The sequence below is a fragment of the Colossoma macropomum genome, unplaced genomic scaffold (genome assembly GCF_904425465.1).
Source record: "Colossoma macropomum unplaced genomic scaffold, Colossoma_macropomum, whole genome shotgun sequence".
Taxonomy (NCBI): Eukaryota; Metazoa; Chordata; class Actinopteri; order Characiformes; family Serrasalmidae; genus Colossoma; species Colossoma macropomum.
Window position 1 is genome coordinate 51,474,529 of NW_023494789.1, and position 27,245 is coordinate 51,501,773.

The 27,245-nt window shown below is 40.1% G+C and overlaps 1 protein-coding gene across 1 annotated transcript in view; it reads right to left on the reverse strand.

Moving 5' to 3' along the window:
* The window catches only part of ptprt (protein tyrosine phosphatase receptor type T), a 464,808-nt gene that overhangs the window by 142,770 nt on the left and 294,793 nt on the right, over positions 1-27,245 (reverse strand). The window contains exon 14 of the mRNA XM_036571590.1: positions 13,212-13,347. Within this exon, the coding sequence (XP_036427483.1) occupies positions 13,212-13,347 (136 nt within the window). The remainder of the gene's footprint in view (positions 1-13,211; positions 13,348-27,245) is intronic.

The following is a 27,245-nucleotide window of genomic DNA, read 5'->3' on the forward strand; positions in this document are numbered from 1 at the left end:
ATGCATCTGAGTTATCTACAGGCCGGTTTGCTAACACTGCTAATAATGAATGGAAACTAGCCTGTTAGCTTTTTTGCATCAGAACTTCACCTTAAGTTTATGATAACACTTTACTTGAACCACACTACGCAACACTGACTTTAGCATGACATAAACATGCTGTCGTAAGTTGTTGTGACAGATTATGTCCAGTAATCTAACAGTGTTATGTTAGCATTACTGCTAAGTTCCTTGACATACAGTGCGCAAAAGTCTTAGGCACTTAAGCAAACCGTTTATCTTGACAACAATTGTTTTGAATGAAAGTAAAAAATGCCATATATCATTAGAATTATTAGATTCTATATCATTAGAATAGATACAAACAAGCATAAATACAGTGCATCTGAGTTATTTACAGGCTGGTTTGCTATCGTTGCTAATAATGAATGGAAACCAGCATGTTAGGTTTTTGGTAGTACTTTACTTGAATCACACAACATAACACTGACTTAATCACGCAAACATGTCACAGCAGATGATACATGTCATCCTGAGCTGTTACCACACGCTTTGTCCGGTAATATAACAGTGTCATGTTGGCATTATTGCTAATTGTCATGACATGCAGTAGTGTGCGCTTAAGCAAACCATTTATCTGGGCAACATTTTTTATGCAAGTAAAAACACAATATATGATTAAAATGTATGCAAACAAGCATAAATACAGTAAAAACAAAGATTTCATATTCTGAAAAAAGTAGTCGATATTTTGTGAGCTTGAAGAACAAAGCTCTAGATTTCTTCCTGATGCCTCCAGCCATCTCATAGATTTGTTAAATTCCACTTGATTTAACAAAAGAAAGTATTGATTAGATAAACCAAATGTAAAATGAATACTTATCCCATTAATGTTATTTTTACTTATTCTAATATTTGCATTTTTCTTCACTTTGATGCCCAGATAAACAGCTTTAATTGTAATTTTCTCAGGTGCCTAAAACTTCTGCACAGCAACGTATGTCGCAATGTCTGATGTCATGACGACCAACTACAGCGCGCATAACAAAAATTAACATTTGACACAATCTGTCCTGACAGCATATGACATTATCCAGTGTCAGTGTTATGCAGCAAAGTTCAAATACGAGTTTTCTATGCATGTCTGACGTTACATCAGTGGGTGAATCTGGATTACCAACATACCAGTTTACTAATATTACTGGCAAATAATAAAAGCAATAAGGTAGCAACGTGTATATATATATATATATATATATATATATATATATATATATATATTTATTTATTTATTATTAATATTATGCGTATATTATTATAAAACTCATTTATAGATGTTTTTACTTGTATTAAGTACTTTTATTATGCAAAATTATCTCACTAACCCTAGCAGATCATTTCTGAATTTATCCATTTATTCTTATTTGCCAATATAGTGAGATCATTTCACTTCACAAGCATGAAACTTCTAGAAATAAGCTAAATAATCTTAAAATATCCCTGCAACCATCCCAAAATGAGAAATGTATGTTTGGGCTAGATTTAAGATGATTTCACTTGCTAAGGTAAAAATTTTTTGCAGTGTACTTTTTTACTGATTTTACTCAGATTAGCTGTGTTACTTTTATGAGGGAGTATCAATAAATGACTGTCATGGTTGTAAAAGTAGAGGCATTCAGATTTCAACAGTGATCAAATGAAATTTCTGCAAATAATAAGCACTGAGAGCAGTAAAGATGTATGTGTGGTTGCTTTAGGGTGCATTTTTTGGGCCTTTTTCTATATTTTAAAGCCTGTATTAGCCCTGCACCATTAAGTATTTTCATTTTAGCCAGCCTGTTGGCTCTTTTGGCTGCTTTGGGACGCGTGTCCCTAAAACACAAACAATATTAGTAGGCTTCTATTGTTTCTTAAACTTAAAAACCCATTAACATTATAATGTCCCCCACACTGTGCATTGAATCTCAGTGTGTACACTGACTCTGGGTGACACAATCGGTTTCAGCGCCACATATTTTCAGTCTGATTGGTCATTGCTCAGCTCATTTGCATAAAGTTAATCCAAATGCAGAGCGAGCATGCGTTTTGGTGTCAGTGATATGTGTATACTGTCGTTCTGTTTGATGTAAATCATCCGGAATACATTTGTCGCATCATTTTTTGCACGACTTCACATATACGCTGCTTAAAATTCCAGCAGTGCAAGCTTAAAACTGCCTACCGTATGATCTGCCAACCTCCCTTTCTGACTCCCACCAGATACAAGAACTTCTGACCATCATTGTCTTCAATAACGTGCAAATCTGAGGCTGGATTTCACAATATTATAAATAATACAGAATCTGGACACCTCCCAGCGCGCTAAATCCTCCACATACGGTTCCTGTGTAGGAGGCTCGGCGTGGGAGTCGTTCCCTGTGCACCATTGCGGACAAAACATATTAGCTTAACGGCTTAGCGGGCCACTCGACAAAGGGTTGTGACATTTTTACAGGGAAATAATTACTGGCTGGCCTGATTTGTGGTGTAAAGTGGTTTCTGAAGTCCTTCATGGGGGAACGAGTGCATGAAGAGCCCTTCTCACAGTCACTCTGGCATCCTGGGACTCACTATGCTAATGCTACTTATGAAAAGGTGGTCCGGGCTACAGGACCCCGCTCGTGGACTCGTTTACATTTCTTCCCCAGCATACATCACTGCAGACAACCTTACATTTATCAATGACCATCCACGTGACTCCAAAATTAAAAAAAAATCAATCATGGATAGGAACACTGGTACCACTCACATGAAACAAAGATGTGGTGCTTAAAAGGGCCCATATCCTACATTTGTATGGACATTTGTGACTGACATATGCAAATGAGTTCTCTTCTGATTGGCTGCCCCCATTAAAAGGGTTGTCCAGGCTGAAACACTCCTTATAACCTCAACTTGAGTAGGCAGGGCTACACTGCTGAATGCTGAATAAGCAAATTGGGTTTTGTGACTTCAGAAAAACAGTGAATTCGAAACAGACTATTTTGCAGCTTCATTTAAAAATACAGACAGTACTAACTGGAGACTGGCACATTTTAAAACTTTAATAATGTCTATATCTTTTCTTAATTAAGGAAAACGTTGTTTTTCCATGATACGGGCCCTTTAAAACTCCAACAGCTACCATATGTTACCACTAGTGTGGACAAATACAACTCAGAAGTGATCACTAAAGAGAACAACTCCATGCATGTGCCAAAAATGCGAATGATAAATGATAAACCAGACACAAATGAGGATAAACAAATCAGTAAAGTGTGGTAGAAACGGGCTGAGGATGCGTAGCTAGAAATAAACATACAATACCCCACACTCAGAGTTCTCCAGGTGTGGATTTCTCTAGCGGACGCAGCCCAGAGGAGAAGAAATAAGAGACAAAGTATAATGAGACTGGAGGTTTAGGATAAACACGCGCACAATCACCCCTTAAACAAACATTCACCACCATCAGCTCATCCCCGCTCATCAGTCTAGCAGGTAGTGTCTGGCCGCTTCAGTGTGGTCTGCTGCTGTACAATGAGTGCGTATGTAGATTAAGGTGAACGTGACCCCCGCTGGATTTTCACCTTTAGCTGGAATGGAGAAGCTGAGTGAGTGGGTGAGTGTTGGAATGGAAATGAGTTCTGCGTTACCTAGGCCTCACTTCTGCCACTTTTGCTGCTGAGTCGACTCTAAACTTCGGTGCCAGTGAAGAGATCTTCCACCGAAACCTCCAAAAGCCACCAAAAGTTTGGAAAGAGGTTGGTAAACTTGGTAAGAGGAAGCCATAGTAGTTGGTACACACTTGAAAAAGATGGCTCTTCAAGGGTTCTTTAGTAAAGCTGGTGGTTCTGTTCAGAACCATGAGTTCTATATAGAACCATTTCATGCTTAAATGGTTCTGCATGGTGAAATATTCTTCAGATTGATGGAGAATGTGTTGCGTATGGTTCTATATAGGAACTTCTACTGTTAAAAGCTTGACATTATAACAAAGGCAGAACCATTTTTGGTGCTGTATAGAACCATTTTCAAAAAAGGTTCTATATAGAACCATACAAAAACATTCTCCACTGCAAAAAATGTTATCTCGTCAGGTAATATTATCTTAAACCAAGTCAATTAATCTAACAATCCCGTTGAGATTTTTTAAAAAGCAAATTTAAATATTATTTAACTTATTTCAAAACATTTTTTACTTGTTTTGAGTGATTTTATTAAGTAAATTTATCTCACTATATTGGCAGATAATATTGCTTGTTTTAAGAAATTATCTGCCGCTATAGTGAGATCATTTTACTTAATAATATTATCTAAAATATGTCTAAAAATAAGATAGATAGTCTTGCAATAAGTGCACAAGCATCTCAAAATGGGAAATATTAGATATATTGACTAGATTTAAGATAATTTCACTTGCAATTAACCATCTAAGCATGAAACGGTTCTACAAAGAGGTCATGGTTCTAAATAGAACCATTGCCTTTACTAAAAACACAATGAAGGACCGTCTTTATCAAGTGTGTACAGTAAAGTGAGTAATACTGCTGCTCTTTATGAACAAGACTGGGAGTTCGATTCCCCGCTCAGGCAGGTGCACCACACTGCACCAATAAGGCTGGCTTTACACTGTGAAACTTTCATGCAACTTCAGCTGCTTGAAACTCACATGATACTCAATCTCATTTCGAGTTGCATAATGTAAAATGTCCTGCAACCCATTTTAAACTTTGCAACAATTGCAATAAGTTCCACGAAATCGAATCGAGAAGCATTTCTTGGAGCTAATGTTTCTGTAAATGGCTGCTTGTGCCGGTCTTTATTCTTCTCCTTATTGTCCTACTAGAGGTTGCACAGACTACTTGACTTTCCTGCTCGGCGAGGACACGATGTCGACTGTATCTTCAGGGTCTGTATCTCTTGTTCCCTGAAGGCTAGTAATAAGGTCCAGGGCTCGTTGGAAAAAGGGCATCACGCTCTACTGACCTGAGGAGTTTGGCTTCAGTCTAACATTTCTCCACCTGATCTACAGAGCTTCAAAGATCAGATATTGACCGTTGTGATGTCCAGTTTCTCAAAGACCACAATAAAGTCCTGTGTGGTTGGAGATTCAGCATAACGTCCTATAATCCTATAATATATAAAATAATTTCCGAGTAAACGACTGCCCACCTGCCGGACGGACACTGATGGATGATTGTCTGCGGAGCTCTCCTGCTATCCGCTTCAGACCAGTTGCCCACGCCCCAGTCGCCGCCACTTGCCCAGCTACCGCCACTTGACTTGGACTAGCTGCCCACTCCCACTCTACACTGAAGTTTTCATGGACTCCTAACTACTACTACTACTACTACTACTACTACTATTAATATTAGTAGTATAATAATTTTGTAGGTAGTTTGACCAGAGGAGGATGGGTCCCCCCATGTGAGCCTTGGTTCCTCCCAAGGTTTCTTCCTCAGCTCTGAGGGAGTTTTTCCTGGCTTGCCCACTTGGAGGATTTACATTTCATGTTAAAACTTTGTCTTTAATGGATTTCTGTGAAGCTGCTTTGTGACAACATCAGTCGTAAAAAGCGCTATACAAATAAATTTGACTTGACTTGACTTAATCCTGTAAAGCTTGAAGTCGGTTACTCTTATTTTTAATGAGTTATGATGATCTAAGTTTTTCTGGCTCTCCGGACCTCCCTGCAGGCGGGTGTCTCAGCAAGGCCGTCTAGGGTGCACCTAAGTTCATATCTCTGATTCCCTGAAGGGTAGCAATGCGACTCAGGGCTCGCTGGAAAGGATACTCTACTACTGGCTTCATCACAGATTTTTAAAGTCACTTGTTGCACAGCATTCCCTACATACATAACTGTCTACTGTACAAAATCTGAAGTCCAGCAACCCCTACAATCTACATAGATTCCTTACTAATTGTCTCCAAAGGATGTCAATAATTACAGAAGAGGAGACTGAGATGTGCTCCTTGATTAACTTGCAGTGCTTCTAGGACCAAACGGGCAAGAAATATAACAGTAACTACTATTTAAATGTGAATTTTCAAGACTTAACACACACAGTACTGATTAAAAAGTCAAATATACAGTAAATGAACCATAAATAGACAGATCAAATACAGATAATTCATTTAGATGTGGAATAAAAGAACAACAATGACAACCAGCATGGTTATACAAGGACAATAACAATGCAGCAAATATGTAAATAACACCTCACGGATGACTTTATATAGCAAGAACGATACACGCTGCTAATTTGGCTAACTGGTTGAGTAATCGAAAGCATTGCATGCAACTATTTTTGAACTGCCTTGTGTCTTTGTCAAGTTGCATGGAAATTATGTTGTGAAAAATTAGTTGTAATTTGGAGAAAGTTTCACCGTGTAAAGCCAGGCTAACGCTACATTCACTGCCACTAAGTTTAATAAAAATAACTGCCGCATAATCATGTTAAACAAATCCAGAATCTATTATAATAGGCACAGTCAGTTTTATGTAGCTCTAATCTGGTGTGGCCACGTGCTGTATTCAACGTGAAGGGCAATTCCACCCATTTTTTCAAAATTTCTGTTTAATACGTTAAAAAACATTGACAATGACATTTAAAACAAAGTCATTCAGAGTGGTTTGGTGAGAAATGGTTTTCTGCCAAGAAACATGTTGACTTAGTACAGTTTCTTTACAGTGGAAGTGATAGGGAACCAGGAGTAAAGATGCTGTAACACAAATGTAGCCAATTTACTATCCAAAACCACCAGACCTAAACTGTAAAATAGTGGTAAATTTGAGGTTTTCTTTTGCGTTATTATAATGTGACGGGCTTAGAAATGTGTTTTAAGCAAAAATCTTTTCATAACTGTGATAAAACAGTGTCTCAGTCATCAGGCAGTGAATTCATAACCATTTCATGTAGGAACTTTCTGTGAGGAGCTTTTAGAGGTGGACGTCTGGTTCCTATCACCACCACTGTGAACAGTTCTGACTCGGTAAGTTTCTCTAGAACAGAGCGTTTCACACCAAACTACTCTGAACAACTCTGATTACATCTAAACCACTTAGTTATGCAGAAAATTTGAATTTTAAGGTCAGTGCTTTAGATTTAACCAACAGTGTGTAGATTGATCTAATGTCAGTAATACTACAATATCATTTACTAGTAGGAAAGTAGTACTTTATTACTGTTTCTAGATATTACCAGAGTAAGAGTAATTATTAATTACAATCTAACTAAATTAAACTGAAATGACTAAAGGTTCTAGATATCACCCGAGTTAGTCTAATTATCATTTGCAGTCTATCTAAATTAAACTGAACTGAAACTGACTAACTGAACTAATTGAACTGAACTGACTAACAGGTTCTAGATATTAAACTGATAAAGTACATAGTAAATTAGTAATTGAAGATACAAGGTGGTCAATATAAACACACTCCCACTAAAGTTCACTGTAATGTTAGATGGAACGTAAATCAGAAACTCCTCCAAGCAGTGAGTGAGTTATGCCGTAAAATGACGACACAAAATACAAAGTTTTCCATTGAGAAATTCCCATTTGGTCGGACATTCCACCTTGTAAAACGTCAGTATTCAGAAAGGTATCAGGGAACACAAGGTCAGATAGCTCAAATTCAATAAACAGTGACTTCTCCAATACCTCGAAAGAACAGGAGGGTTATCGCAATTGAGGCTGTTAATAATTTAGTTTATGTCGTCCTCGAGTCAGTAAAAGGTCTCTCTGCCATTCTGACGGTGCCTGGGGGCACTTTTTATTAGCAAGAAGAAAGAAACATCAATTTGCCATTAAGCCCAGTCCGTCCACTTCATCCATCCTTGTATTATTAATTTCAAAAATGAAGCTCCAACCTTCATAAAACATGTTACACTGTCTGTAAAAGATTAAATGCACAGTTTACGACATCCTAACCTGTTTTTACTCCTCATAAATAACTCACAGCGGCCGAGAGTTGTGCAAAACTCTACAATTTGCGAAACATCAGTACCCAGCTTAACCGTCTGTGTCGCCAGATGAAATATAGATGATCCGAAAAAAGCTGGATGTTCCAGGGATCTTGTAGTCTTAAGTTGTTTTGGCTGTCTATGTTCCTTGAGCTCGGGCTGCAGCCTTCAGGCTGTGCTGAACTACAATCGGTTCAACAAGGCTGGTGGAAACTTTCAGAAGAATTTCCTGAGGAGCTCTGGAGCTCCGGCTGAATAGAGTTGATACTGTGGTATGTATTGAGTGTGACTTGGCTCTCGGTTTACTTTTTCTATGAATACTGACTGCTGGCCTCAATTTACATGCAACCCCTGACACTGCAGCCTCCCACGCGCTGTCTGCCTCAACACAGAGAAAATGTTCTGTTTTAATTAATTACAATGTCAGCCTCACTCCGGAGGAAGGTTCTGCTTACCTCCACCAGCAGCAAGAAGAGGAGCGCCACCATATTTGTGGCTGACCTCCTGTTTTTGGAGCTTTGGATGCTGAGATCTAGCATTACATGCGAGCTCATGGCAATGATGCGAGCACAGACGACAGGAGAAGATAAGATGGGATAAAATGAGCCCTTTCTCTTCCAAACCATGGCAATTCAATATTATTGATCGCACAGAAAGCTGTAACCACCGTTCTATTCCTGCCTGTGAGTCATATGCATAGACTATGTGCATCTCACCCCACGTTAGGTCACGATATTTCCATCTCACTCCTTCTGACAGGTTGGTAAGTAAATAAATAAGTGAATAAATAAAGCTTTTGGACCTTGGGTAACACTTCGGTATTGAGGTCACTAGTAAAGCTCTATTTAGCTTTCTCAGACCTGTAGTTGTTTATTAACTGGCTGCTAATTACCACATTAGGAAGGGTAATTTAAGCATTTTCAGTGCACTTTTATTTTTGTGTATATAGTGCTGTAGTACTTGAGTCAAAACCACAAATTACTGGTCTCAGTCTTGTCTTGGAGTAAAGAGCACTCTTGCTTGAGACCAGTCAAACTGTTAAGATAAACGCATTTAAAACCCGTAGCAGCGACAGCATTAAGTGCAGCACATTCCTCTGAACTTAAGTTTTAAACTTCAAGTCTATTTTGTGCCACTTGCCTTTAGAATTGTGTAAAATTGACATATAACACAAATAAAATATCAATTCTTTCTTTTACAGTCCTCTACGATCTAAGTAATAACCAGGCAGGTGTGCAGTACAAACTCCAAAGTACTAGATAATTATTTTGGGTAATATGATGGTAAGTTCTGAGACAGTTTAACTAAGCTACATTGGAATGCCAAGCAAGTTTTAGATATTACATGTCTAAGTGTCTCCAAAGTATTGTGTAATTATTAATTGCAGTCTAACTAAATTAAACTGAAACGACTAACAGGTTCTAGATATTACCTGAGTAAGAATAATTATTAATTACAATCTAACTAAATTAAACTAAAATGACTAAAAGGTTCAAGATATTACCCAAGTAAGCATAATTACCAACTGCAGTCTAACTAAAACTGAAAATTAAAGGACACAATAAATTAGTAATTCGAGTAACAAGGTGGTGAATATAAACATACTCCCACTAAAGTTCACTGTAATGTTAGATGTTTAAGTAGGAACATAAATCAGAAACTCCTCCAACTAGCGAGTGAGTTATGTCATAAAATGATGACACAAAATACAGTTTTCTGAAGTAAACAGTGAAACCAAAGTAAGAGTCACTGTTTTCTTTCAGAGCCCAGATTCAGCTTCAGTTACAGGTTAGTGCTGGGCGATATGCCAATATATGTCATTATCATGATAAATTATGTCACAATATAATACAATATGCTTTTCTGAGCATATTGTGTTTATCGTCAGTGCTTGTAGACACTGACCAACTGCATGTTTCATTATGAAAGAGAGATGTTTTTAATGTAGCACTACTTGTTCTTTTTCTATGTTCCAACTGATCAAATGTCTGAAAAAAAAAATAGTGTCATATCATGTATCATGAAAAATTCTTGGAGTATTGCAATAGTATATTTTTGCCATATCACCCTGCCATTACAGGTAATAAACAGGTACACGCTATATAATATGACTACCCAGTACATTTTTCCCCAAAACAGTTACACAACACCACACACTTACCAAGTTAATATCTAGAACCTGTTAGCCTTCCAGTGCAATTTACTTAGACTGCCTTGGGATATACCACTGAATAATTATACAGCACTTTAAAGTTTGTACCTCACACTTACACAGTTGATACTAGCATGCAAGGTGCTAATTAATCTCTTGGACCCCCTGAATGTCTCAAAGTTAAAATTCTGGGGGTTTCTGAAAATAACCTTATAATGACATTATGGTGTCAGAAAATAGACGCTCAAATCCAGATTCAGTGAAGCTCATTGTTTATCTGCTTCCCCCACAATCAGTCTTTGGTGTTCTTAACTAACTAGAGCTGCAGCACTGCTCTGCCTCAGGGTGGCGCTGTAGCAGACTGTTGGTCCTTCATAGCCTAGAAACTGTAACTCTGCCCGGATTCCTCTGAAAAACTTTACAATGAGCTGCAGCAGATCTGTAAATCTGAAAACTCGCCCAGTTTCCCAAGAGTTTGGAGTGAAGAGTGACTGTTCCTCATTTCTCACACTGAAGACAGAAGAGGAGACGAGGAAGATCTCAGTTACTGTGAGGAAGAGCGCAGAACCGCACTAGAACAGAGACTCTACAGAAGAGGAGACGAGGAAGATCTCAGTTACTGTGAGGAAGAGCGCAGAACCGCACTAGAACAGAGACTCTACAGAAGAGGAGACGAGGAAGATCTCAGTTACTGTGAGGAAGAGCGCAGAACCGCACTAGAACAGAGACTCTACAGAAGAGGAGACGAGGAAGATCTCAGTTACTGTGAGGAAGAGCGCAGAACCGCACTAGAACAGAGACTTTACAGATGAAATTTTTTTGCTGCCAATGAAGCAAAATGGTGAGTGACTGAGCAGCCAGACAACACGGGACCCTCGAATACCAGGGAGCATTTCGTACACTGTTTGTTTTCACTCAAAATGCTTAATTCACTCTAGTTATTGCTTAACAATGTAGTATTGAGAAGCCAGTTAAGAGACACTTGTCTTGATAAGGCGTAATAAGGGCTTTACAACGGCATTACAACACCAACCTATACTGAAGTATCACCAACCTTCCCATTTCCTCATTCCTTAGCAGCTGCAAGGCTACTTATCCAATTAATCAATAAAATGACCACTGTAGTGTTGGCCTCCTCCCTCCATCCTCCTAGCAGTGTGACTCAGATTGGTATAGTGGGATGACAGCAGGTGTTATGTGGGTGAAATGTTCAGACCAGTAGAGCTCAAAGTGCTGCATGAATAGACTCAGAAAAACAACCTTTCAGCCCAATATGGGGCTTTTTTCTATGAAACCAGTTTGATAAGTGATGTACGTGTATCTAGAACGCGTGCTGGGTGGTGGCGAGACCATGAGAGGAACCGGTGAGTTTCTTTTTTTTTCAGTCAGAATGAGTATGGGCTGGAGTGAGGGAATGAGGGCAGAGTGAGAGAGTGGGTGGGGTGGGGTAGGTGGAGTGGAGTTAGGGGGCTGGGGAGGTGGGTTAATGGAGTGGGGCAGTTGGTGAAAGACAGTGATGCAATGAAGGGAAGCCAGTGTGCATGTTTCACCAAAAGACACCAAAGCTGGATGTGTCAGAAAAGCATTGAGAACTGCTAAGCTAACTGCTAACACCCACCCGCCCAAACCTAGCGTGTCCATATATCATGTTTAAGACCATTTTTATGTTTACCTAATATGTAAAAAAGACTAATGTCACTGCATTTGCATACTAAGCTGCCTCTGCAAATAATGGGTAGAACATGGGTTCTCAGTCCTGGTCCTGGAGAACCCCAGGGCTGCACATTTTGACACTTCACATGCATAACATGCCTGAGTCATTGACCTAATAGATCTCTGATGTCATGCTGTAGTTCACCATTAGCACAGTAGCCTCGGTTCAAAGCCATGAATCTCTCATTTATATTTACAGCTTCATGCATCACTTAAAACATATTGAAAACAGTTATTCGAAAATATTAAACAGCAGTATACATGTTTAATGTAACTACTATAATGTTTCATTACTATAATGTTTAATTGCTACAAGGTTTAATTATCATTTTAAAGGGGAATTCCACTTTTTTGTCAACATTTTTTGCATAATTCCATTGTTGCAATATATAAGAAGCCAATCAGAGTGGTTTGATGTAAAATGGCTCGTTGTAGAGAAAGTTTGAGATTCAAGTTTCTTTACAGTGGTGGTGATAGGAACCAGGGGTCATCATGGATAGTCATTTTATTTACTATCCAAAAACACCAGTGAACCTACACGAGTCTTCTGAGTTTTATGTGGAATGTGCCTCACAACACCTTCTGTTTATCCCTCCACCATGAATGGATTCAAATAAGTGGATTAACAAGATAGTTTAGGCCAAAACTCAGGCAGTGAATTCATAACCATTTCATGCAGTAACTTTCTGTGAGGGAGCTTTTAGAGGTGGATGTCTGGTTCCTATCACCACCACTGTGAACAGTTCTGACTCAGTAAGTGTCTCTAGAACGGAGCGTTTCACACCAAACCACTCTGAACGACTCTTACACTGCAAAAAATGACATCTTAGCAATTAAAATGATATTAAATCTAGTTGATTTATTACTCAAGTTGAGCTAATTATGACATTTAACCTATCACAAGACACTTTTACTTACTTTATTTTATCAAGCAAACTGATTGGATAATTTTGCTTTATCCAAGCTTATTTCCCCAAAAAAAAGCAAAATTATCTGCCAATATAGTGAAATAAATGTACTTAAAACGCACAACTACTTAAAAATGTCTGAAAACTGTTTTTCATCTTAATTATACATTAATTATGTAGAAATTTAAAAATTTTTGAAAATTGGTGGAGTTCCCCTTTAAGACTGCCCTCAAAATTCAGAGGATCCAGTATTATTTGGATATAATATGTATGCAAACACTGTGTTTATCACAGCGTCTAATGGGTGCAGTTTTAGAAAATACCATTATTTTTAACAGAGAGACGAACAGCTTAGTTCCTTATTCTCTAGAACCAGGACTGAGAAGCTCTGCTGTAGAACATCAGTGGTACAGCTGTAGGTTCAGAGGAACACAGGTGCGTGTATGGATTTGGTACCTGCGTTTGAAGGTGAGGACCACACCCAGGAGGATGATGATGAACATGAGGATGCCAGCAATGACCCCGGCCATCTTTACCGTGCTGTCCACCTGCTTCTCAGGTTCCACAGCATTGGAGTTCTGGGTGGACGCACCTGCAAGAGCAAATGATACATCACAGAAGAGAGAGAGAGAGAGAGAGAGAGAGAGAGAGAGAGAGAGAGAGAGAGAGAGAGAGAGAGGCGTTTAACTGGAACAGGAGCTGCCCAGAAAACCGCACACACAAACACAAGCATGCATCCATTCCAGCTTCACCTACTTCACTGTGCCAAAGTCAGAGACCACCTTGGCTTATTTAATTTCCAGTCTGAATGACCATCAGTGCAAGTTATTCATTTTTCAGGAGATAACTCTACTTGTGTAAGGAAGGAGAAAGTCAAAGGGGAAAAAACAGAGGTTTCCAAAACTGATTAAAAGCTGCAGAGAAAGTGTGTCTCCTAACAACCACCTGGAAGAGCTGGTCGACCCCAAAACTGCCCCCATCAGATAAACAGCACTTTTCTCTCAGCTTTCATCTCTGAGAGAGAGGAGAAAATCAAGCTGCTTCAGATCTGAAAACATCCACAGGTGTTTCTGTCCATCCTTCCACTGTGAGAAGACGACTCAGCGCTGTGGGTCTGAAAGGATGTGTAGCTGATCAAGAAGAACCTCACTGAGAAAAGGAGACGGACACATCAAACAAAGAAGCTGAACGATGGACTGACCACCCCAGAGTCCAGACCTCAACACCACTGAATGTGTTTGATTACTTCAGAAAATGATCAACCAGCTTCTAAGACTGAACTTTGGAGGTGTGTCTGCAGATTCTTTGAGGAGCTGAAAGTGAGTCTCCTGAACAGAATGGAAGCTGGAATAAAGGGAGAGAGTGACTCACTGAGACTGAACAGCTGAGAGTAGATTTAGCTGCTGAGGCTTCTGTGGGATTTTCTGTTCAATTTTCACTTTTTAATTTCACTGAAAAATGAATAACTTGAACTTAAAGTTTGCTTTGACTTGTAATGAAATAAATGAAGGTCTCTGACTTCTGCACAGTGCTGTGTAACCAAACTCCAAAGACATACATGAACTTCAATCAGACATAACCATCCACAGACATACAGAAGTGCACACAGGACTGCGGTCATTACTGTGTAGTGGGTCATGGCTAAGGACGTGTGATTAAATGTACGATGACGACCACCATGCAGAGGGAAACACGTACAATCCAACAAGAACTTCCAGGAACATTACAGCTTTTCAGATGAAACTGGAACTGTATGTAAGTGAGAATATTAGTGAGGTAAAAGCTGAAGAGAAGGATGAGGGTGAAAGAGTCATGCGGGGTAGATTGTCACAAATAGTATGTGTGTATATCATCATTATATTTACAATATCTGCAATATTTCTAAGGGTCACTCCAGCCTAAAGTTAATATGTTTTATATAATATTGTGTTTACTGCGATTAAAGGAAACACAGCTAATGCACAATTTGTTGTGTTTTGCACTCTTTCGCACCCAAGCTCACACTCTCTAGCTCTTCCTGTTGTATAGGCATAAACCCAGAGCAAAGCAGCAAACCCCACCTTCACAATAAGAGTCCTTATAGAACAAAACTAGTGAATAACTTTAGTAGAACTAACACTCTAACATTAACCTGATAAACTTTATGGGCATGCTACAATATATAATATTTGTCATGTCATGTAATTTTCAAGCAATAGAACACAGAGGGAGTGTGTTATCGCAAAATAACATCACGGCTGTGATTTGGTCGCCGTGGATCATCACAGCCGTGATGTTATTGGCGATAACACACTCCTCGAGTGTTCTATTGCTTTAATACAACAGTTAAATAAATAAAGTAATAAATTAATAAACTGGGCCGTGAACGCGGCGTTTAATATGTTTTAATGTTCGCAGTTCCTTCACCAAATTATAGTTCCTTAACGAGCAGCTTCTTGCTACGTCAGAGTAACGAGCTCCGCCCACTCGCTGCACAGCCGGCAGTTCATTCTCCAGCTCCACACAGACCAACTGACAGTTTGGGAATTTAGTGTCGTCTCATCTTCAGAGTCAGACCAAATCGGCTGTCGGTCAAACGTGATCTTAAAAGTGTCCATTTTCTGTTTGTGGCAAAGTAAGAAGTAAAAACGTTCGTATGTCTTGAGCGTCTCCTACAGCGGTCAAAGTCGTTGCTTAGCAACGGCGTCTCAGTGGAGTGATACAGTGTTTGTGAAAAAACCTGTGATGTTTTGGCAGAATAATAGCACGGTTAGAACGCTTCTCAACCAATCAGCTTGCATGGCCGGAACTAACTGTTGTATAATTGTAGATATACAAAATAAAGCCTTCTTTCACTTCCTACTTTAAGAACAGAACTTTTTCTGTCAAATTAGGAAATTTCTCATCACCATCTGTGGCCCTCAACAGTGGCGTTCCTCAAGGCTCAATTTTAGGTCCTCTTTAATTTTCCCTGTATATGCCTCTCCTGGGCTCCGTCTTTCATAAAAAAACATAACATCTTAGCATTGTTATGCTGACGATACAGTTTTATTGACTTCTGAAGCTTGTGGGCTACTCTTAGGAGACACTTGAAATGCTATGAAGATATACAGAACTGGATGGAACAATTTTCTTCAACTGAATGGTAGTAAGAAGTTTCTTGGACTCTTCCCTGAATTTTGACAAATAAATGCTGTTGTGAAGGCCAGCTTCCTTCAACTTTAAACCACTGCCAAGTTAAAACCAGCTCTCTCACTTTGTGTTCTGCTGTAACTCCCTTTATATGCAGGTTTTGCAATTAAATTTATCTTGGTTGCAGTTTCTGCAAACTCTAGCTGCCAAGTTCCTGACTGGAAATAAAAAGAGAGATCATATCTCTCCGGGTCTTGTTGCTCCACTGGTTACTGATGAAGTTCAGAGTACACAGGGAGCTTCTTCTGAGTGTCTTCAATGCTTCACAAGCACGCACACCTAATATGACTGACCTCATATTATTAGTTTATTATCTGACTTCCCTGGTTAAAAGGAAATGGAGATTGTGCCTTTTCCATGGATGCTACTAAACTGTGGGATAGTCTCCCACTTTTCATTAGGTCTTCCTAACACGTCTTTGAGTACAACTGAAACGTCTTCATGCACAAAAAGAACTCCTCCCAGTACAACTGAAACTCCTCCTAGTACAACCAGAACTCCTCCCGGTACAACCAAAACCCCTCCCAGTACAACTGAAACTCCTCCTAGTACAACCAGATCTCTTCCCAGTACAACAGAAACTCCTCCCAGTACAACCAAAACCCCTCCCAGTACAACTGAAACACCTCCCAGTACAACTGAAACCCCTCCCAGTACAACTGAAACTCCTCCCAGTACAACTGAAATGTCTTCCTGTACAACCAGAACTCCTCCCAGTACAACCAGAACTCTTCCCAGTACAACCAAAACCCCTCCCAGTACAACTGAAACTCCTCCTAGTACAACCAGATCTCTTCCCAGTACAACCAAAACCCCTCCCAGTACAACTGAAACTCCTCACAGTACAACTGAAACTCCTCCCAGTACAACTGAAATGTCTTCCTGTACAACTGAAATTCCTCCCAGTACAACTGAAACGTCTTCCTGTACAACTGAAACTCCTCCTCGTACAACTAGAACTCTTCCCAGTACAACCAAAACCCCTCCCAGTACAACTGAAACTCCTCCTAGTACAACCAGAACTCTTCCCAGTACAACCAAAACCCCTCCCAGTACAACTGAAACTCCTCCCAGTACAACTGAAACGTCTTCCTGTACAACTGAAACTCCTCCTCGTACAACTAGAACTCTTCCCAGTACAACCAAAACCCCTCCCAGTACAACTGAAACTCCTCCCAGTACAACCAGAACTCTTCTCAGTACAACAAAACCCCTCCCAGTACAACTGAAACTCATCCCAGTACAACTGAAACTCCTCCCAGTACAACTACATCTCCTCCCAGTACAACCAGAGCTCCTCCCAGTACAACCAAAACCCCTCCCAGTACAACTGAAACTCCTCCCAGTACAATTGACACGTCTTCCTGCACAAAAAGAACTCCTCCCAGTACAACCAGAACTCCTCCCAGTACAACTGAAACTCCTCCCAGTGCAACCAAAACCCCTCCCAGTACAACTGAAACTCCTCCCAGTACAACCAGATCTCTTCCCAGTACAACAGAAACTCCTCCCAGTACAACCAAAACCCCTCCCAGTACAACTGAAACTCCTCCCAGTACAACTGAAACTCCTACTAGTACAACCAGATCTCTTCCCAGTACAACCAAAACCCCTCCCAGTACAACTGAAACTCCTCACAGTACAACTGAAACTCCTCCCAGTACAACTGAAATGTCTTCCTGTACAACTGAAACTCCTCCTTGTACAACTAGAACTCTTCCCAGTACAACCAAAACCCCTCCCAGTACAACTGAAACTCCTCCTCGTACAACTGAAATATCTTCCTGTACAACTGAAACGTCTTCCTGTACAACTGAAACTCCTCCTCGTACAACTAGAACTCTTCCCAGTACAACCAAAACCCCTCCCAGTACAACTAAAACTCCTCCTAGTACAACCAGAACTCTTCCCAGTACAACAAAACCCCTCCCAGTACAACTGAAACTCATCCCAGTACAACTGAAACTCCTCCCAGTACAACTACATTTCCTCCCAGTACAACTGAAACGTCTTCCTGTACAACCAGAACTCCTCCCGGTACAATCAAAAAGCCCTCCCAGTACAACTGAAACACCTTCCAGTACATAACTCCCCCCCATGCAGTACATCACGTGATCCATGTCTGTAAGGAAGATAATCATGGGGGACTCACATTGTTGGGGACGAACGAAATGCTTAATAGCGACTTGGACAAACACTACAGTGCAGAACAAACTGCAGATGAAGAGGCTGAACGGATGAACAGTTGGTGACTGGCTGCTGCATAACGGGCAGGTTTTGCGTATCCGTTCCGTGTATCAGGATACAATTCTAGATGCATGAAGTGACCAGGTGTGTAAACGGGGTCTTTTTTTTAGCCTGAGAAGAGAAGCCAAACTGATGTAAGGTATCTAGACCTTGCTAACTTTAGCTTTTAGCTGGTTGTCTTCTTCTAACAAGTTATTAGTATTTGAAGACAACTGTAATGCTAATGACATTCAGCTTCCTAGCAGTAATGAGAGCTAACTGCCTTCCATCTGAGCTCAACAGCTAATGAAAAATCTCACCCCAAAGCCGTTGTAATTAGTCTTTAAACTGGATAATCTCACTAGAGACCATGTCGGCACAGCTGCAAGTGGTGAATCGGCAAGTTTACAACAGACGTAGTGATACTTACATTTTTCATTTTGGCCAGAGTGTCACTTTAAGTGCCTAATTGGAGCCACTGACTCACATTTCATATTTACAATTACATCTACAGTATTGGCCTCCCTGTATTTTACATTACATTGTATTATTGCTAAGACGTCTCATTTACAGGCAAGGCGACTATCAAAACAATGTCATGTTCATAGCCAGAAGCTTCTTAACAAACAACTAATATACCCTCATCTGGTGTCACTCTACTGTGAAATTGTCTTTATTTCTGAGAATGAGCTGCTGATGTCATGCTAATTACAAAATCCAGGGTTAGAATGGTAATCGGTCAAACATATTGAGCCATATAACCTGAACAAATCCTGATAAAACAGGGACAAAGCTGAGAAATAAGAATCAGGGCGAGGAACATTCCTTTAGCGGATCACATTGCCTGAAAGGAATTCAAAATCCTTGAGTTGCGCAGCCACGCTAGCATCTTTTGAGCTTCCCGAACAATTACTGTAGCATTCTGCCTTCCCACTCCTGAGAGAATCCTTAAACACGTGTTTCTGCCAGAAAGGTTGAAGAGCCTTGATGTACAATGGCACATTAAAACATTGATCTCTCAACGTGGGTGACTTGCTTTCATCTGGGGCCAAGCTTTTTTGCCAGTATACAAAGATTGAGGTAAAAATCTTTCTTTTTACAACATAAACAGATTAAAAAGTCTGTCTGCCTTGCTGTTTTCTGAAAGTACCTACGTATATAGTGAGCAATGAGTCCTTGGCGCGCAGACAGAGTCCATCGTGGTAACTGACAAGAAGAGAATTGAGATACATTTCTTGCTAGCAATCCAAGTCTGCTGCTGCCAGCGTCTACATCTAACTGTAATAACCTCGTGACTTTTATTTTCCACTTATTTCTGCATCAGCGTCTTCTGCAAACTTCCCCAGGGTTTAGGAAAGCTATATATTGAGCACACTCAATTTCAGTCTCTATTAGTGAATATTCATACCACAGACGGGTGACGAGTTAAAGGAAAAGCAACAATAATGTCTCTATAAAGTTTTGAGCCACCAGAACTGCTTCAATACACATTGGCAGAGATTCTACAAGCCTTCAACATTTTCTCACTACAAACTCCAGCATGCATTATCCAAATGATTCATATATCATCTTAACCACACGACAGACATACAAAATAAAGCCTTAGATTTGTTCACCTCCTACGTTAAGGACAGAACCTTTCAAATTAGGAAATTTCTAATCACCATCTGTGTCTCTCAACAGTTGCACTCCTCAACAGTGGCGTTCCTCAAGGCTCAATTTTAGGCCCTTTTCTATTTTCTCTGTATTTGCTCCCTCTGGGCTCCATCTTCCAAAAAAATATCTCATCATTGTTATGTTGCTGATACAGTTTTACCGACATCTGAAGGAACACAATTTTCTTCAACTGAATTGTAATAAGAGGTTATTTTGTCTCCGTTAGTGAACATTCATACTACAGATTCACTACTACAAGGAAAACGCAACATAATGTTTCTATAAAGTTTTGAGCCACCAGAACTGCTTCAATCCATCTTGGCAGGGATTCTACAAGTCTCTGGAATGAAACTGGAGGGTTGGAATGCCACTCTTCCAAAAGATAAAACAGTTTAAATTCTTCCTGCAACTTACATACAGTGCAAAACATGCTAACCACAGTCCTTTACCTGAATGGCTTTCCGTAATCATTTATCTCCCACTTTGTAATTAGAAAATATTAGTCTACGTTGCTACTGAGGGAGACATATGTAGAAGGAACAGCTGCTCTCTTGGGGTAATGACAGTCTTTGGCCTAGGATTAGCCAAAAGCGTATCACCCCTGCTGCACCAGTGTTTTCTTATATATTGCCAGTGGTGCTGCATCAGACAACACCATGGTCCTGGACTATAACCTGTGAACTTTTGCCCCATTGTTGCCTAAAACATCATAGCCAAAGTAAAAGGGGGCACTGTTTCCACATACTTTGGGCTGCAGTCATGATCTTGGTTTCATCTGAAAGGAAACACTCAAGTTTTTCAGAATAACATTCATAGATCTCTAAACTGATCTCTGACTCTTGCCGTGTTATCAGACCACATGTTTTAGATTATGGTGCCTCTGTGGAGGCGGAGAGGCTCTGAAGGTGAGGACACACAGATTTGATGGCGTTTGATCATTCAGTGCTTCTATTGCAAATGAGACGATCAGAACTGCTGTGAATAACAGATCATAAAATGGTTTGGGGGAATCGAATCCTGAGATTTCAAGGTATCTAACAGTGTACTGCATCACCGTATTGCTGGACGATGCATAGAAAATGATGTCTAAAACCGGAAGTGAATGCTTCGATGAAAATACGCTGGTACTCGTACAGTGATCTAGAAAAGGTTAATTTACTTTTCAGTTATTAAAAACGGTTCGTATTAAAAGTAAAGGGTCATTTTCAAATAAGCCACTGTGTTCTTAAGCATTTAAAATGGTTTTATTAGAAAATGGATGCCATGTAAGAACTGTGAATGCTGCTACATATGTATTTAAAAAGTGGCATTATATAAATTACTAGATGTATATGCACCTATTGTTCTTTCAGACTTATTTCAGAGTTAGTTTTGGTACTGGTACTTTGTATCAGCAGATAATTGGGGATCAGGTTCCTTAGTTTTAATGACAGTGGTGAAGAATGTGGGCTAACACATTGTCTAAAGTCTTGCATAGGTGTTTAATTGTGTTGATATCGGGAGACTGTGCTGATTTGCAGTGACTCTTCCCTCTAAAGGAGCCAGTGGACCCCCTTACTGTAGGGGTCCAGCCTTCAGCCCTGTACTGTTCTCTTGGTGTACACTACACTTGCACTTTCCTGCTTGCGGAGAAGACGGGGAAGGATGACTCTTCTGACTGTATCACTTTTTCCCACCACTCTGTAGACCAGTGCTGATGGGTTTTACACCACTGGCCTCTCAGATGGTCATTAGTCTTTGTAATGAGGGGTTCATGCACTGGAGCTCTCCGTGAGGATTGCATTTGCTGACAGTCTGATCACGTCCTGCTTTGACGTTCTTAGTCCTTCTGCATTTCCTTCCGTATTTTCCTAATACACGAGCATCACCCACAATTTCCAGCCCTTTTTACTGATGTCCTCCCTACAGATCGAAAAGCAGAGGTCACTTTAGTCATTGTTCTTGTTGATACAATGGGGCCCAGTTGAGTAGTCTTGGTGACTGAAGCTCCCGCCACTCGTACAGTGATCTAGAAAAGGTTCATTTACTTCAGTTAAGCCACTGCGTCGTTAAGCATATAAAATGGTTTTATTAGAATATATATGCCATGTAAAAACTCTGAATGCTGCTTTTACTAAAATATTTAAGAAGTGGCATTGTATAAATTACCAGATTTAAATGCACCTATTGTTGTTCTCTCAGAAAGAGTTCTTTTCGGTACTGGTACTTCATATCAGCAGATAATTGGGATCATGTACCAGTAACAGAATAAATCCAATTACCAATGATTACCAATAATCAACCCTTCTTCCAAAGTCTTGCAGATCTTTCCTCTTGATCTTCCTGATCAAAAGTCATGCAACACACCTGTCTGGAAGCATTGGCACTCATTAATTCAGGTTTGTCCTTCGTCCCCACTCTGCTTAACCCCAAAGTTTGATCCAACGCTAAGAGAAACCATTTAGCGCACCAAGAAATGACCCAAAAGCTCCAATAAATCAAAACAAACCAGTCATCAATGTTTTGGCCTTTAGGGATTAGCATAGAACTGCCTATGCCCTGAACATCCCCCGTAAGATGTTGGAGGCTTTCAGAAAACATTAGTGGCTGCTTTAGAAGAAATGGAAGCAATCTCTGCTAACATCGCTCTGTTTGACTGGGAATATTTTTAGCTGGAAAGCATTACCGCTCTATCTACAGGTGCTAACAGGTGGATCTGTGTGCCAGAGGGGCAGAGAGAGAAATAGATGGAGATAGGCCATCACCTCCCGTCAGCGCTAACCCATCTCTCTCTGTCTGAATCTGATTGGGTTCAGTAGTTCACGCTGGCGAGTGTTCACCCACCGACACACATACACTCACTCGAAAGCCCATCTGGCTGTTTTAGCGTATTTTCTGATAGCAGGCTAACCCCACAATCTGACTGACTTAACACGATCCTGACCAATCATTTAGCTTATCTCCTCAACCTCTTCCACCACGGCACAATCGCTACTTATACAGAGCTTCACCCTGGCTTTATGGGGGCAAACAGATATGGCGGAAGATTTTTACCAACAGCTTTGAATTCTTCTACGGCTGTGCTGGTTTTTTGTATTTAATTATCTCCCTGGGCTCCTGCTCTTCTGTGGCACGCCATCCCGAAGCTGCTAGTACCGTATCTTAGGGGGCATTAGGGGTGCGCAATCGTAATTGGCAGAATTTTTGCTCCAAACCAGACTGTCAATCAGCCAATTTATTACTTTGATTTTGGCTGATCTGCATTGCAGTTTTATGAGGTGAATAATGCGAGGCAGGTAAGTGCACTCGCTCTGTGTTTGAGTGCTCTGAGTACAGCTGTACCCAAATTTTAGAGCATAATTTTATTTCACTCACTGAGGCTAAATAGCTAGTTACCTCATACTTTCATAGTGGCTCTTTATTTGAGTCAGGTTATTTATATTGGCACCTGATTTTGCATTTAGAAAATTAATTTTTATTATACTTCATGCTTTCTAATCAGTATTAAACTGAGAATCATTCTACAGAAACATCCATGTTTGTGTCCCTAGCGTTTACAGATATATTACACTTCAAAAACATGTTAGCATTACAATTTATTTATATTTTAAAATAAAACTAAGTTATTTTAACAATTACACCTTCTTGAGCCTCAATTTAGCAATATTGGTACTTAAATCAATCATACAGAATTCCAAGCACCACAGAAGAGCTTGTCCTCACAGTTATGTGTAAAGGCTGAGTAAAGTTTTTCTGCAATTTTAACTACAATAATCTATACATGACTGTGCAACACAAAAATTGAATGACAAAGTAAAAAAATGCCAAATAAATATTATAAAATATATAATGAAAGTCATTGTCCCCAGGAGTCGTGTCACTGGTGTTACTGCGTAACAAAAAATCTCTTATTCTGAAATAAAAGTCACACTGATGACATCACTCGACTTCCTTTTACCTGTTTTTTGAGGATCTATGAAGAAAAGCTCATGGTGAGTCCACTGTGTCTTTCAGTTATCAGAGATTTTCTCATTTAGCTCATGATTTCATATGAAGCTTTTAGCTGAAGTCACTGGTGTGACCGACTTTATTCTGAGGTAACTGAAAAAATAGAATACAAATGGATTAAATTACATATTTTAGTGGATATTCCATGATTGACAACGTGGTTTGATGTTCTGTAGCAGTTATTTTATAAAATACATTGTTCATTAAAAATGTCTCTGGTGTTTCCTTTATTATGTTGAACACCAACGAGGATCAGTAACACCAGTGATTCCTATGGAGAGACAGAAAAGTGGACGTTTCTGTAAAATGACCCATTTGTTCCAGTCTGCTGCACATACTTAACTGCGTGTATTGAATTGAGAGGCTCGTATTGAACTGTACGTTTTCTTATTACCTGAAGGAGGACAGTTCAGATTCGTGAGGTAAATTCCTCCCCAGGATTTTGTTCTTTTGTATTTAAACCTGAACCATCCACCTCTGATCTTCCTATTTCTACAGCGCACTCGTCCATAAAACAGCTCCTTCTTGAACAGCCTTTCTGTGCAGACATCTATTTTCCCGGTGTGGACAAAGATAGCTTATCATTCAGAAGCTTTCCAGGAACAGATAACCCTCCTTTTGAACACGACGAGGGAGAAGGGAGCTTGAGGAACACAAAAATATGTAATATCAATGTAACAATAAGTAAGAGCCTGTAATGCACGTCTGTATTCAGCCCCCATGCAAGGTTCCCTTCTAAAATCAAGGCAAATTGCTCCAGCCAAAACATTAAGCCCCGCTAAATTCCCGAACGGTCTCTTCCTCGCTATCTTTCCTTTTATCTCTCATTCTCCCCGAGGATGCTGATTGCTGTTAAACCCTGTTTTAACCAGGAGGATCACAGCGATCCGAGTGCAGTGCTCCCTTAAGACTCGAGTCATTTTTGTTCCTAATTCAGAAAGCATGATCTCTTATATTAAAAAAAAGAAAGAAAAAGAGCCAGCTCTAATCTCCCTGTGATTAAAACCACTCACCATACATTTTCTCACACCCACAGGCCTGGCTTGTTTGCCCAAAAAGAACATGTAAATCCATTTTATTTTTGGGCCGGGGTAAAATTAAGTATCAAAGAGGAATTATTACTAAAGCCTATGATATTAAAACATAATCCCTGCCGTATACGGGTGGGCAGGAGCTGGTGCACTGCCACCGCGATTGAGAGAGGGATCCTGACGTGCCGCGCGCGCACGACACAGGGCGCATTTTTGAATCGAACTTTATTTAAAGGATGGAGGATTATCTAAGGATGCCGGTGCGTATCGGCAGCGACATCTCTGGGAACCGGCGGAGCTCAAAGATGAGAGGCATTGTCTGTACGTAGACAGGATTAAAGCATTATAGTTGAGTGCCTCTAAAAGGATTATAATCTCAGATGGACTCGGATTAAGATTACTCATCCGGCAGTCATGTAAACAAGCTGCAATGTTAATGCTTTGGAGAACCTTTCGGGGGGCAAATGACGCTGCTCTATTGTGGGCAGGGTGCATTTTATGTATCTTCTAGTTTTAAATCCTTAATCTGATTGTCTTTCTGTTCTGAAATGGGCTCAAACTCATGTATTTGCACACAATAACTGGGACCATACAATTGTTTTCATCTACTGCATTTCAGGTGGGGGTGGGGATGCAAACAGTACTTGTCCAATCCAACTGCCAACCAATTTCAAGCTTCAGGACTGCATGCATAATGCAAAAGGAGCTACTTTTGGGCCAGAATTGACAAGAAAAGCAACCATAGCTCAGCCCTGAGCTGCAGAACTAAACACGATGAATATATCACACGTCACATGACATAATATTTTAGCAAGCATATCAAAATATGAACAAAAATGTCCAAATAGCAGCCTGCCAGAGTGTCATTTCAGCCCATTAAACATCCATAGCGCTCCATTAGTTGACTAAACGTGACTTTTCACCACCTGGCAGCAAACTGAACCGTTTTTTTTTTCACCACATACCAATTTGTAATTTCGGTCAGGGCAATTGAACATATTGTAAGTGGACAAGGAAGGAGATGGAGGGAGCAGCGAAGTGTATACTACATGCCTATTTTTAACCTCGCACAGCCCCTGTCCGCTGCCTCACTGGGCTTCAAAAGAACCCGCCTGCCCCCCCGCTGCCAAAGAACTCTAATGTGTCACGCCTAAATGGCTGCCTCCGATTGGCACTCGCTTCCGCGGTTATGAAGTGCCTGGAAAATATGGTGATGCCTCACATCAACAACTGCATTCCTGATCCTGCAGACCTCCTGTAGAGAGCTGTACAGAGCTGCAGATGATGCCATCTGTCTGTTCTTCCACACATTCACCTGGAAGGAGGTCAGGATGCTATTCAAAGACTGCACAACCTCCTCGTTCTGCTTTCATAAATTCATAACTCGAACTTGTTCTCAGAGAGAGACTCTGAACCACTGCTTATTGCCTGATATACTGTAAGATGACACTACACAGTAGGGTTGGGCGATGTCTACCTAACTGGCGATATCTACACACTAAAAAAAGATGGTTCTTCAGGGGTTCTTTATTAAAGAAAATGGCTCTATAAAGAACCATGAACACTCATAAAACCCTTTGCATGATTAAAGTAACCTTTGCATCATTAAATGGTTCTTTAGATTGATAGCGAATGTGTTTCATCTGGTTCTGTATAGAAGTTTTTGAAAAGCGTTCTACATAGCACCAAAAAAGGTTCTACTTTTGCGACAGGTTTGACATAGAGCCCTTTTCAAAAATGTCTATAAGGAACCATCTACAGCACATTCTCCATCAATCTGAAGAACCATTTCACCACGCAAAGAACATTTTAATCATGCAAAGTGTTCCTTGAGTGTTCATGACGCTATATAAAACCATTTTCTTTAACATAGAACCCTTGAAGAACCATCATTTTTAAGAGTGTACTGGGAAGCATTGCGATAGATGATAATATAGAGGGTGTAATTCATGTCCCTGCTGAAAAGAAAAGACCATTAGAACCATTAGGATTAAACCCTGATTGTTTTACTTTCTAACGGGAATTGGTTTAATAGTTATCATTAGAGACCACCAGTTTCCTGCAGGACACCTTTAGATCCCATTAGGAACCATCAGATGCATCTAGACACCTGTTAAACCATTACAGTCCCATCGGGAAAACACACAATATCATTGCTGACTATTGGACCAGCAGAAGCCAACAGAACCTTTTAATGGTTTCTATCCTCCCTACTCACCCAGTCTTTCCTTACTTTTTCCTCCACCTTATTTTTCACAGGATCACTGTGTTTCATGATTATGGCTGAAATATCTGGTTGGGGAACAGAAGAGTCGTTTATTATAATCCTACTACACATGAAACTCATGCTGGGTATTAAGTTACATTTACTCAAGTACATGTACTTCAGTGAAATAATGATGGATTTGTACTCTGCTGA